This window comes from Perna viridis, chromosome 2 (genome assembly GCF_037379345.1).
Source record: "Perna viridis isolate PV_CMFRI_1.1 ecotype Kerala chromosome 2, ASM3737934v1, whole genome shotgun sequence".
Classification (NCBI taxonomy): domain Eukaryota; kingdom Metazoa; phylum Mollusca; class Bivalvia; order Mytilida; family Mytilidae; genus Perna; species Perna viridis.
Window position 1 is genome coordinate 9,443,657 of NC_142446.1, and position 15,076 is coordinate 9,458,732.

A 15,076-nucleotide genomic window follows, 5' to 3' on the forward strand; every position below is an offset into this window, starting at 1 on the left:
CAGTTTTGAATTTTGATTACAATAACATACATGTATTTGACACAGGATAAGAATTTGAGCAGAAACAAAGTGGTCACTTTTTGGCCCCAGTTGAAAGCTCCAACATCAATCGCAAACTTTCTTTAGGGTTATGGCATCTTGTTGATTTCCTCAGAAATCCATTCCCTTTCACTCAAGTTATTATCCAGATATCAGGAAAATAAACACTTGTTTATAGCCCCACAGTTTTACTTGGTTCAACTGACAACCCCAAATATCAATTCCAAGTCTTCATTTTGTGGAATGGTACCTTGTAGTAAAATAAATATGAGATCCATTCACCATTACTCAAGTTATTGTCTGGGCATAAGAAAATGCTTTCTTCAGGCCAATTTCAAAAGGGTCCAAGTCTTTTGTATGTAGTCTTACTATGAGAAGTTACAGGTTAAGTTCGACTTAGGTTATGGTTGATTGATTTTTATGGAAGTTATGGCCTTGGACTGAGAAAATTTCAGTGAATTTTGAGTTTTCCACATTTTTTTTTCACCGGGTACATTGGAACGCTGTTCTTTTATTACATTATGTTTCAGTCATCTTGTAACAACTTTTGTATCTGTTGGATCACCTTGGTGGTCTTGTGGCATTGTGCTTGGACGGTCACAGCATACTTAATAAAATGCTTCACAGAATCCAGCTTACATACTCCAACGGAGGTCAAACCTGGAACAGATGGGGCAAATATGGACACATAAATCAAGTGTGATACAGCTGTCAATTTTGATTTAAATTAAGTGTATAATACAGGATAATTTTTTGACCAGAATGGAAGTGATCAAATGATTTTAATACTTGCATTAAAACTTTTAAAAGACTAGAGGCTCTAAGGAGCCTGAACATAGGGGTCAGACAGTAGTTGTTGCTTCTCATAACTGGAAAACCATTTAAAAAAGGTTTAGCTAAATTCTTTCATTTGCTGACATGATCCTTATTATAAGGCCTACAAAAGTCTCCAAGGGATCAAATTTGTCAGATGACTCCTTGTAAGAGTTATTGCCCTCGAAAGATGAAAAATGACTTTTTTTTTTTAATTTTTCAGCCAATATCTTGAAAACTATAATAGATAGAAAGAAACTTTCAATTGCTGAAATGATCCTTATGATAAGTCCTACTTAAGTCTTCTTGAGTCTTTGTTCAATTTATTGCCCTTGAAAGACAAAACTTAACAAGGTGAGCAATTCAGGCTTCTGGGAGCCTCTTGTTAAAGAATAAAATACCATAACTCTAAGTAATGAAATCACAAATTTTCAAAAATCAAAAGGTAGCTTTTATCAGTATAAATAACCCAAAATTTTGTTGAAATTGGTGGTTTTTTTTGTGGTCATTTTTGACATACTGTGTTGAGTATGAACAATAGACAGACGAACACACACTGGTATACCATATGTCCCGTCCTGAAAGACGAACATATAAATATTGGTAGTCCTGCTTCTGCACTAAACATGCAGCATATCAGGACTCATACAAGAAGTAGTTTATTCTTTTTCATCAAACATTTTTAACCTGTGATGCATGACATTAAACCAATCAATTAAAGTGTATTTGCCAAATTGATTTGACTCTTTAGAATTTTCATGACAAAAGAACAGATTTATTGAAGTTGTAAAATTTTGCACAATGTGTAGAAATTCCCTTTGAGTATAAACCGCATGTACCGGTAGATTGACTTTGGTAAGTTTATATGTATATATATTTTCTTGTTTAATGTAGCTGATCTAATATTGTCTAAGTGATGATTTGTAATGGAGTTTATTATATCATGGTAAAAATCAATCTATCTACAGAACTTACATCACGGTTAATAAACAAACTCTCCATGATGCAAAGTGGTCTGTATTTTAGTCCTTTTGATTACATATAATGCAAATCAAAAGAACAAGGGGTAACTTCAAATAGTGTTGATTTTGACAAATACGGAAGTGACTATCTGTTTTATTGTCCTTGAATTCCAGATATGGATGCTGGACTTTTTTAGTGTATAAAAAACAGTTGAAAAGAAGTGTGTAAAGTATGCACAGTATGTGATTCCTGTCTGTATAAGTAAAGACAATCTTTGATTAAATCAACATTTAGTTTTAATACAAATAATTCTATGAAGTTTCTAAAACTGATTACCAATATTCAGCAATACAACTAACCAAAGTTGGACACAAACAATTAATACTGATGAGGGAAAACCTTTCAGTGAATTCAAACAAATAATGGTAATCACTGCCTTATTGATCTAGTGATCATTGTGTTAATGGTTTTGTTTGTTTGTTGGGGTTTAATTTTGATTGCCACTGGAAACAGGGAGAGGTGGGTAGGGTTGGGCAATTTAGCCTCCTGTGGTGGAGCCCTATGGTTCCTACTCCGGGAGAATACCACAGTAGGGTTCTTTAACGTGCGAGGAACGTGACATCTTTCCCAACACGGTGCACCACTATGATTTGTGGTCAGGTTTTCTGTATTATAGCCTGGCAACCCCAGCATATAACACGCCAGGGGTACCCCATTCCACCACCTGGGGCACACATCCCAGTTGCCCTGTGGGCAGAGCGCCCTAGCCCCTGGCTAGGGTTCTGAGGACTATTTAGTCGCCTTTTACGACAAGCTTAGCGTTGCAGCAGGCCTATTCTTTTAACACTCAGACCTGCACGGGGCTGTGTTAATGGTAGTCACTGCCTGAGTGATCTAGTGATCATGGTGTTAATGGTAGTCACTGCCTTAGTGATCTAGTGATCATGGTGGTAGTCCACTCTTGCCAAGATTTGTCTGATTTAATAGGATTTATTATTATGATTATTTTAATATGTTTGTTTGTTATATCACTTGTAAGGGTACAACAATATGAATTACCTCATAATAAATGTCCACAAACCAGATGATCAAGGAGGATCACATACTGAGGTCTCTTCACTCTAACAAACCACAGATAATCAAGGAGGATCACATACTGATGTTTCTTTACTCTATATAGTACTGTCAAAGTACTATTGATCGTGGGGTACCAATTTTTGTGGCAGAAGACAACATTTGGTTCCCAACGAAAAGGATCTTCCCATTGATGTGAATACTGAAATCCTCAAAACCATGTATTCAAGAATCCAAGACTTGTGTATCTTCCCTTATCCAAGAAAATTGGTATCCACGAATTAAAGTACTTTCACAGTAAGAATTAAATCATAAATGTTCAAATTCAGGCCACATGCCCAAAAATATCTAACTATCAAAATAAAAATAGTCATTATTTTACCACTTAACTGATTCCATTAAAAATTGACCTGAAACTTTCTACTTTTCATTTTAAAAAAATATCTCATTAAACTCCATACCTGTTAACCTTTAGAACAGTTCACATGGTAGATTCTCACCCATTAACACTGCCTCATGGGGAAGATTTTTTCAGTAAATACAAGTTTTTCATGTAAAATTCAATTGTTTAGTATTTTTCACTGAAAATATATTAATTTTAATAAAAAATCTCCCACATATATAGTTTTATATGTGGGAGATTCTAAAATTTTCCACTGATCTTGGGGGAAATCTTCCCTAATGTGGGAGGGTTAACAGGTAAGATATTCATTACTGATAAAACACCAGTTTATTTGGGGGAATATTTCAAGAAGAGGTAAGGACCCACAGAAACCCTTATTTGAGTAGAACATTGGTACTAGTGTAATTAATTACTGCTAGAAATAACGTAGACAAATAATACCATTCAAAGCTAGAAAAGCTGAGTAATGCTCACTAAACTGATACACCTACTCCCCATTTTATAACATTCATCTTTTGACCAATGACCTTACAAATCGAAAGTGTTCAAGATTTTGGTACGTACTACCCTGAGTACTGTACTCCTGTGTACCAAATTTGACTAAATGCTACTGAAGAATGTTGATTCCCAAGTGTCATCAAGCATACAACATATAAGGATGGGGAAGGGTTGTAGAATATTCTAATCCACAATTTTTGTAAACCACTAAATGGAAATCACTGAAACTTTCACTCAACCTGGAATTCACTGAAACTTTCACTCAACCTTGATCAGCCCCGTGCAGGTCCGGGTGTTAAAAGAATAGGCCTGCAGCAGCGCTAAGCTTGTCGTATAAGGCGACTAAATAGTGCTCAGAAACCTAGCCGGGGGCTAGGCGCTCTGCCCACAGAGCAACTGGGATGTGTGCCCCAGGTGGTGGAATGGGGCACCCCTGGCGTGTTACATGCTGGGGTTGTCAGGCTATAATACGGAAAACCTGACCGCAAACCATAGTGGTGCACCGTGTTGGGAAAGATGCCACGTTCCTCGCACGTTAAAGAACCCTGCTGTGGTATTCCATAGTAGGAACCTTTGCGCTCCGCCACAGGAGGCTAAATTGCCCGACCTTACCCATCCCCCCCTTTTTCCAGTGGCAATCAAAATTTGTCTACCCTACTGTCCTTGTGTCCCATCCTTCTTTTTTTTTCATTTCATGTTCATTTTATCATCCATTTCATGTTCATCGTCTGAATATAGCTGAAATATTGCTGCTCGGACGTTAAACCCCAACAAACAAACAAACAAACAACCTTGATCATATGATGCCATTATGCATCTCCTATTCTGTTTTTTTTTTTGTAGTTTCTCAGAGGAGAGCAAGGGGTATCACCGAGTGAGCTTTGATCACAGTCGGTATCATAGTATCTCTAAAAGTAATTGAGATTGAAATAATAATTGTGTAGTTTCTCTTTATTCTACATAGTAGCCATATGATTTGCTTGATAATTAAAACCAAATTATAAAACATGATGATAATGCTAGAGAAAATCTTTATTTGATCCATTTAGAGAGGATTAAAAATAGCTAACAATTAATGCAAACAAAACTAATATATTCACTACAGTCAACCATGTCAAAGCAATTGTGCAAATAGTTTCAACAAGGTAAGTTTGACTAATAGGAAACTTACAATGTCTTTACTGATTGTTTGTCCCTGTTCACTGATGGTCACAATCCAGCTAATGGCTCAGGAAAGGGTAGTACAGGTTTAAAGCAGAAAATTAAATTGAACGACCATAAAATTACTGATGTTCACAATCCTAGTGAAAGCTTAAGCTAATGGCTCAGGAGAGCTATTAAGAAATAAAACATTGTTCCTTCATTTTTTTTTCTTTCTTTAATATACTTATGTTGAATTAGTTTATGTCCAGTAGTTAGTCCTGAAACCAAAATGGGGAACGAAATTAATCATGGGATGTTTGTTTTAAAAATGTGTCAGATTTAAGTGCCATAAAATTGTCACTAAACGTCAGGGAAAGGGTGAAGTCACTCAATACTAAAATATCCTTGTAAAGAATTGCCAAAACTATTAAGTAAATGTTTCAAAAAAGCATATTTTATACTAACTATTTTATCAAAACATCAAACCATCATAATAGCTATAATCCTTTTAAAGGATCCTAACTTCTAATATATTTTTTCGAACATTTAGAAGATTTTTATAAACTCTAAAAATGCTTAAAATCCATTAAATACCAAGTTCATAATTTTTTTATGGTATCTTTCTCTCAAAATGAAAAAATACAGAGCATTTATGACGAAGTCAAAATCTGATTTCCCCAGTTTTTAAGTAATACAAGAAAGATTTATAGAAGTGTTTGGAGTTGAGATGTGATCTTCAGTGTTGAAATAACACAGATTTAAAGTATAATGTGTAAGACTAGGATGAATGAATGTATCTTAGAAACATTAATTTTGGCATGATGTTTTGGCCTATATTAGGAATATGTCAAAGTCATGATCTATAGAAATGTAAATGTTTTTATGACAATCATTTTTATTTGGTGAATACAAGAACATGCCTTGCTGTAGATCCTATGTCTATCAAAAAAATAATAATAAAAAAAAAAACAGAAAAAATACTGGCAACACCTTAATAATCTACTAGAACACATCCTTACTGCTTCACTCAAGACAACATTTCTATTACATTATATTACAAATAAATAATAACTCATTAAACTTACATCATAATCTACAGCTTAAAATAACCTAAAATATGAAATGAATGGTATGTTTAAGATCAATATATGGATAGCTAAGAATAACTTTAAGTATCAGTCTTTATAAATATCAGACAGGAGGTAACACATACAGATCAAAAGCCACAAAATTCACTGATTTCTAATTCATACAAAGACCACATAACCTGTCTTAGTTTGCCATTTTGTGGTTGCACTAAAGAGAAGAAAAAAATTGTATATGAAATTCACACTTTGAAAGAGTCATTCACAGGTTTGATTTAAGAGGAAGATGAATGTATGGTTTTATTCAAAATACAGACAGATCATTATACAGAAAGGACTATAGTAATACATGTATAAACATAGAACCAATGTTTGCTTGATGAGTTTTTAAGAAACTTGCATGACCTCTACCATTGGCAATGTCTAAATAACATATAAAAATCAGACAGAAAGTAATTCATGCATGTTAAAAACCCATCAAATTCAGTTTTATTTCTTGTTCAAAAACAGTTACTGATCACATAACAAGTCTTAATTTTTCATTTGATTGTTGATAAAAATTATATACACTACATGAAATTGACAGGAGTTATTATTCTTGATTTTGATAGAGTTGGTCAATTTTATTTGGAGATAAATGTATGATTTTCTCGAAAGCGCTTATCTGAATAAAGAAACGAATCTTGTTATGTAAAAATATAGCATATATAGAATGAAAAGGCATCATTTGTTTGGTGGGTTTTTCTACTACCATTGGTAGTGTCAGAATTTTATGTGGACAGGTACTTAATAGGTTTCAAGGTTGTATGGCTGTGTTAAATCAACAGGAAAATATTAATGTAGTTTTAAATATCTTACTGACTAGTGTTATTTTGGAAAAATATAGTAAGAGTGACTGGTTATTTTGCATTTTTAGTGAAATATTCAATATACTCATGCAGATTAATAAGCAATATATAGGTGATAACCTGCAATTATGGTGTAAAATTATTTTAAAAATGCTTATACACAATACAAATTTATAATGTACATTGAACATAAAAACTACAATTCTGCTATTGGTTTAGTCGAAATACAGTAACTAACTGCAAAAGAAAATATTCTGAATTTAATTTGATGAAATATATCGCAAAAATATGAAAAAAAAAAGTGATACAACAGTGGGAAACTTTAAAAGTAGACTTCTAAATTCCTATGGGATTTTTTTTTGTAAAGTAAGAGAGATAACTAGAATATGGTGATACCCACAACAAAATACTGTGAAAGTATTATTGTTCGTGGGGTATCAATTTTTGTGGTTTTCGGGGGTAGACCAAACCACGAAAAGTAGATTCCCATTGATGTGTATACTAAATACTTCAAAACCACAAAGTCAAGAATCCACGGACTTGTGTTTCTTCCCTGATCCACGAAAATTGGTATCAACCAATTAAGTACTTCCATAGTAATATTTTTTGGGGGATATTTTTCTGAGGATATTTTAGAATGTATTCTATCAAATTCCATTAAAAAATCTTCTAATATAAGGAGTTTGCAATTACGATATTTTTTTTGGCTAGATTGGCTATTTATTTATATTTTGCTTATGTAAGTAAGATTCATGTATTTAAAAATTGCATTCATTTATTTCCTCAATGACCAACTGCACTGTCATGCTCTTTGGATAGGATAGAGCTGGCATAGAAGAGTACTAGGTATAAGTTATTGATAATCATTCCCTTTGGAATACAGTAGTCATTATTGATAAATATGAACATTTAGATTATTCCAATGGCTGTTATTACATAAATAAAATGTCTACAAATGATGCCCCCAGGTATATCAAAAATGAATGTACAGTAATTATTTACAAAGTTCACGACTCCAACCACATCTTGTCTTAGACTTGCTTTTACCAGACCATAATAAAATGCTTTGGAGGACGCAGCTTGAAAAGAACCCAGAGGTCAAACCCATAACAGTTGGGGCAAGTGTGGACACAAAATTCAAACTTGACACAGCTTTGACTTTGACAATTTGAAACAGCAGCAAAAGTTGACCAGAACTGAAGTAGTCAATTTTTGGCCTTTAATCCTAAACTGCTCCAGCCAATACCTGCAAAATCAATCCCAAACTTCCTGTGGGGATATAGCACCTTGTTGTCCAAATTCAAAGTGATCCATCCATTCCCTTTCACTCAACATTAGAAAAAAATATACTTGTTTCTTGCCCCTTTGTGGCCCTTACTCTTACTTGGCTCAAGTCACAACCTCACTCTTCCTTTCTTTTGATGTATGGCACCTTTAAGTAAAATTTGTACGAGATCCATTCACTTTTACTCAAATTATTATAAAGGCATAAGAAAAATAATTGTTTCAGGCCGATTTTCAGCCTTTGATTCCTACAAAGTTCAAGTTTAAACCCCAAAAATCAATCTCAGCCTCCCTTTTGTGGTATGGCACCTCGTCATACAATTTCAAAGAGATTCATTCATTAATATTGAATAGTCCAGTTATTGTCTGGACTCCAAGAATGCATGTTTCTGGCTCCCTTTTTGATTACAAGTCTTTACCCCCAAAATCAATCCCGTCTGACCACTGCAGTATAATGTGGAACAATATCATAAACATTCCTATGCTTTTACAGAAAGTATGGAGTTATATAGTTAAATTGTATGAAATGCTTATTTCAGGCCCTTTTTTGGCCACTAATTCAAAACAGTTCGGGCCATAACCCCAAACAGAAATACTTCCTGTCCTTTCGTGGTTTGGAATCTTGTCATAAAATTCAACTAACAAATACTCAAATCATTGTACAAAAACTAAGTGTCTACAGACAACAATGCCATACCAATATAAGATGTATAAAAACACAGAAGTAAAATACAATTAAAAAATTAAATCAAAAATTATAACAGTAAACAACAGCAAGTAAATGAAAAAAAAACTTGTATGACAATAAAGTTGTGGTATTATAATATCACATCTAAACATTCAGCACCATCATACAATTACTTTAATTGTAAAAAATAACAAAAACATAATACAAAATGCATTATTTAAATTGTATCATACAAGGTCTTTGCTACATATATTATTGGTTTCATACTTACAGTTTTTTTTATACACTTATCTTAGATCTCTGGTGGGTATTTATTTATTGGGCTGTCTACCAAAATTCATAGGATAATTTAAAAAAAAAAACACTGCGAGGGATTTTCATATCAAAATCTTGTTCAACATGGAAGAAAGCTTTCTTACAGTTCACAAGAATTACCAGAGTTCTTGAAAAGATTTTGATCAGGTCAGTCATTCAGAACTACAAAAAGGCCAGTTTTTTGTTCAGATTTAGTGCATCTCCTACCCTTCGTGTCAAATATAAAAAAATTCCAAATCAATGCTACAGGAAACAACAATCACATTTACTTTCAAATTTTCTTTTGCCAGCCTCAATGGTAATATTTTCTTGATTTCATTTGCCCTAGGTTAAGCTTCAGGATAGAATGATATCAGCCATTACTGAATGCAAATTATTTATCACTGACCAGACAAAGCAACTGGTGCATAAGAAATATCCACATCAGAATAGCAATGCTTCAAGTATAATTTCTTTTCGTTGCAAGAATCTCTCTATCCAAGTGTCAAATGAAATTTCTAAAAACCTATTGAACAGTACAAGAGTTTCCTTATAAAACTAGTGTTTGTGTACAGGCAGAAAGAGTCACACCTATAACCTTTGGGAGTTAAATAATAACAGATAACAGCAAAATATTTGTTCATGTACAGCAAGAATAATTAAATTAAAAAACAGTTCATGATGATGCTTTACAGCAATAAATAACATTTTATTGATCATTCTTACAATGCCACTCAAGGATGATTACCTTAAACTGGTACCACTAAAGGTAGATTATCACTGATTAATGCAATTCAAAGTAGATAACTGGCTTTTTTTAGTTTCTACTGATTGGCTCCTTTTAAGGCAGATAGCTATAGATTACCACACCATAATTCATCCTTAATTTACAGATGTGTGATAACTCTGTCACATGTGAAATTTTCATGGTGAACTTGGTGTCAGCTATCAGTCAATCCAAACAAAACTATAGGAAAATGCTTGATATGTGTTTGCCACTGGGATGACAACTGGAAAAACTTGACACCAGTCCATTCAACTCCATCCACTGTAACTGTAATTATAATTACATATAGAACAGTTTAGAAAATAAAACATGAGGCAACAGAAAGCCAAACATATGAAATGGATTCTACACAAGTATTTTGTATGACAAGTAAGCACAGGAAAATCCATCCTTCATTATCAAATTTATGAATGAACATGTATCTAAATTTAACAGTGAGCGTGAAAAATTCTTCCAATTTATCCAATATGGCAAGTTTGGTTACCATCGACTGTGTATTAGCATGAATACATTGTAATGTGTTCACCAATAAAGTGTTTATGGAATCTTGAGAGTGGCCACAGTAGTTCACTTAGCCACACAAAAAAGTGGACCATTTGTAGAATCTATTCAGATTAGCAACCTTATATAGTTTCAAAATATTTGCCCTATAAATCTGTTTCCAGAAGTTGATTGTTGGAAATCAACAGCTTAAATAGCCTCTTTCAGCAATGTTCAATCAAGCGAAACCCAGAATTAATCATGGATAGGAATCTTCTCTCTCACCAATTTTGCAAAGTCTGGTTCTGTATGTGCAGAGATATAGGATAAAGTATATTTTCCAAAAGTTTTGCTATGGAAACTTGTCACAGCTTCTTCCTCAGTCACTTGAGCATATAGTGTTTTTTTTTGTAGAGTGTATTCTGATCAACAACCCTATATGTAACCCAGTACATCCAAAGAACTTGATCTTTTAAGCTGGACAATCAGAAGCTAAGGTAGCCAGTGACCGCTGTTGTTCAATCAAGCAGAATCCAGGGCATACTCTGTAGATCATTCCTATCAAGTCTGATTAAAATCTACTAAGTAGTTTCTGAGATTGATCTTAGATCAGACAACAGAACCCAGAAAACAATGCACACCAAGTAATAACATAAGTTAAAATAGACCTATGACCCAGGTGAGCTAAAATGACACTGGCTACAAGGCAAGGTTAATCAAATGTTTGTAAACAAATAAATCTGTATTTGTTAAAATAATATAAATTCACTTAGAATCACATAACTTGAATCTGACAATTTTGTCTATAAGAACTCAATGGTCCAGAAAAAATCTGCAACCATTATATAGTAAATAAGTTAAACTCTTAAAGGAGAAGACTATGTTATAGTGCAAGTCATAAACATCAAAACTAATCTGTTAAATGTTCATAAAAATTAGATTGAAAAGAAATAAGCTCCTTTTCTTAACTAATCAATCCCAATTAATAATTAGGGAATTTGACTTTCCCACATATATGGGCACTATTATGATCGGTTGAGATGTGACTTCAGGAAGTCATCTGGTAAAGTGAAGGTAAATAGGTACATGTAATTGATTACGACGTTCAAAGAAAGCACAAATTTGGGAGTTTTCCCCTATAATTTCAACCCAAAATATACAGAAAAAGAGACCAAGGCACAACCTGTCAGCAAATATCACAAAACAATTATAAACAACTGGATTTGCAGCTAAAAGACTAGTATGTCTGAGGAAAATCTAATGACTACTTTGTTTTGCCAGTCAAAGAACTTTTTGAATACTGGTATTTTATTATTTGTGCAATCGTAAGCTTGACAAGACAGCATGTTTTGATGATTAAAAAAAAAACAGGACTGTAGAAATATTTACAGAATATTCTTTGTTTACATTTTAATATGCAGTACCAAACCGACTTATTGATGTCACAAGCTAATGGGAAGCTATCAGTAAAAATCAATAAAGTCTGCTTATGATCTTACTGCAAATACAAAAGTACTGCAAGATGGCTATCAACATATATTTCAAAGATTTTGAATTTTGCATAGCTTTGTACATTTAACAAAAGCGCATTTTGAATTAAAGGTTACTTATTTTTGTTTACAAATAGTACATGTTTATACTTCTTACAAAGTTGTTATAAATGAGTTAACTTTATTGGACTGTGAAGAATATTTCCTGTTATTCATTTTCATTTCTATGATATACCCACTGTCATGTACCCATAATAATAACACAATTCTAACCTTTAAGAGAATGATTCTGACTTTTTGAGGTACAAATCAGTCTGTTTATACCATCCACTATATGACTTTTTGATTCAGATTCTTTGGCTTTCTTTAATCTCATTACTAAAATAAATACAAAATCCACAATAAAACATAATTTAGTAAAACAGAAGACATCTACATTTAAATTACATGTAGTTTTATTTGACGATTATTATATTGTAATTCCATAAAAAATGTAAATGAATCACAACCAATTACATTTATATTGAGTTACAATCATTGTAAAAAAAAAATAACTATACAATGCCCTTAACAGGACTAATACCACCCACAGCCTGTTGAACCCTGTACATTTGGGGACCAATGTGGACATACTATTCATATTGGACTTATTTTCAAAGGGAATAGACTAAGCACTTTTGACACATAATTTTGCTGCCATTCTAAAACACCCAACAGAAATCAGTACTATTTTTTGCAGACAATGCATCAGACTAAGATTTGCCGAAAAACACCTTAGTCCAACAGTGTCATTTCCACAATTTTCTGCGAAAACATAAATTCCTGACAATATGAACATCCCAATGTAATTTAACACTCCATCAAGTTTCATAACAATCCTGCATGTTGATGTTCATCAGTTGTCACTTCTACATTTTTGCCCAAACTTAAATTCCTGACAATCTGATTATCATAATCCCACAAAGTTTCATTACTATGCTGCAAGCTGCTTAGAAAATACAGACAGACTGACAGACAGACAGGATGAAACATATAGACCCTCCCAAACTTTGTTTGCAAGGGGTATAAAAACTTTTATCTTTATAAACAATCCTCACTTTTCTGTTTCTTCTCTTTCATGACAGCAACCATTGAGAACGTAGATGATTGTAAGTCTGAGATGGGAAACCCTGGCTGAGCTAGTCGTTGTACATGGATGTACTTAAATGTTGTCTTCAATGTTATTTTATTGCTGTCTTTTTTACTAGCAGCAGCATCCATCTTTACAGGTGATGCCCAGTATTCTATCTGTAACTCTAATAGTTCCCCTCCAGGAGGTAATGGTACACCACTGAAATTAAAACAAATATTAATATGGTATTATTATATACCAGCACTGATTAATTTGGACAATTCACATTTGAAATTAATTCAATAACTCCACTCTTGGATATTCTCAAGCAATAACGTCAAAACACTAATATCAATCCACCAGTCACAAAATTAAAAAATTATGTTGAAAATAACACTAATATCAATCCACCAGTCACAAAATTTAAAAAATATGTTGAAAATAACAATAATTACTGGAGAAAATCCATAAAATAAAAAGCACAATCAATTGGTACCCCACAAACAATAGTGCTTTCACAGTACATAATTGTTCAAGCCAAGGACATCTGAAGATTTATCTTGTGTGCAGCCATTAAATCTGGGAACTCTTCTGGATTATATTTCGATTACTCAACCTTTCCAATTAATATTCCAATTAGTAATAATGAGAAAATTAATTTCCTTCCTCTTCCATTATTCTTCATATTTGTTATCAGTGGGAGAAGAGTGTTCAAACATGTTATAACTTTTTTCAGACTTTGATCTTTGATATGTCAATAGAATCTTGGTAAACCCTTATACAAAACTGACAACATTGTAGACAAGAAGATGTTACAGCCACCACCCGAACATCAATGTATAAAGCTGTCATTCTGCTTAGTCAGCATGTAAAGTCCAATCTTCACACCTTACTTTCAAATTATATAATCTTACAATTTTTTTTTACTTTTAATTGGATGCAGTTTGGCAGACATCTGTAGTAGAACCTATTTTATCTTTCATTGAAAGTAACTACCACACAGGTCCTAGGTATCTGAATATAGACTCAAAGTAGAGTTGAGCTTATTGTAGAAAGCAACTAAGAATTCTTAGAAGTCCAGCCAGTAGTCAGATGCTCTGCCAACAGCTTTTTTGTGTTTCCCAGGTTGCTGAATGGGCTATTTGGGGCATATCTGATTGTGAACTATAGATGGCCAATATATATAGAGAAAACCATCCTTCATGCATGATAAAGATCAAAGATCCCACAGTTTTTCCTTGGCAACAGAGAGGAACAGTTTTGCACTAACCCATTTATCCTATTTTTTCCTTTCCATTTTATGTTTACTAATTGATTCTTGTTTCAACTTGACCTTCAACCTGATGATGTGTGACAAACAACAATCTATCAATCAATCATTGGATGTAAAGTAGAGCTGATATTTACCTTTGATTAGATATGGTTTGGCTGACATTTGGAGAATTTGGTGGTGTGTTAGTATCTTTCTGTTTTTCAAATGCAGTGTTTGATGGAGGTGAGCTGGATAATACAGGTGCAGTACCAACACTAGATACATCATCAAAGTCCACTGAAAATAGAATGCATATATTGTTGATTATGTTATACCATTGTTTGAATTAATATTACCAAGCAAGCTGATAATTCAATTCTGTGCTTTTTTTAAATGCTGATTAAATTTTAAAATTTCTTAGTATGTACAAATGCAATGAAACAATACATACAACTTGACCTTGTAGTTGTTCTACCTTTGTTCCACATAAATATCTTATTATGAAATATAATATAGACTATATATAATATATATTATATCAATGTAAAATGCCAGATATTTATTACAACTTAACACTATCATTATAGTATACCTTCTAAATGTGTAAATATGTATGAAAACTGAAACAAGCAAAGCATTTTTGAACAGCTTCATATGGAAGAAATTTGAAATTAAAAATGATGAACTAATGGAAAGTAAATGAGACAAACATTGAGAGTATTGCATGGCAATATAAAGTCCCCTACAGGATAAAAAAAATCTATTGAAGAGAACAGAATGTAAACTTTGTGTATAACTTGTTAACAAGTGTGGAAAGTCAGATT

General features: G+C 33.0%; 1 protein-coding gene across 8 annotated transcripts in view; it reads right to left on the reverse strand.

The window, feature by feature from the left end:
* Positions 1-4,801: 4,801 nt before the first annotated feature.
* LOC148623566 (phosphofurin acidic cluster sorting protein 2-like) overlaps positions 4,802-15,076 on the reverse strand; it is a 70,257-nt gene continuing 59,982 nt past the window's right edge. For all 8 annotated transcript variants that reach the window (XM_088565469.1, XM_088565468.1, XM_088565467.1 and 5 more), the window contains 4 exons: positions 14,408-14,549; positions 12,987-13,219; positions 12,163-12,267; positions 4,802-10,186 (listed from right to left, as the gene is read on the reverse strand). In XM_088565469.1, coding sequence (XP_088421595.1) covers positions 10,074-10,186; positions 12,163-12,267; positions 12,987-13,219; positions 14,408-14,549 — 593 coding nt within the window. In that variant the 3' untranslated portion in view covers positions 4,802-10,073. The remainder of the gene's footprint in view (positions 10,187-12,162; positions 12,268-12,986; positions 13,220-14,407; positions 14,550-15,076) is intronic.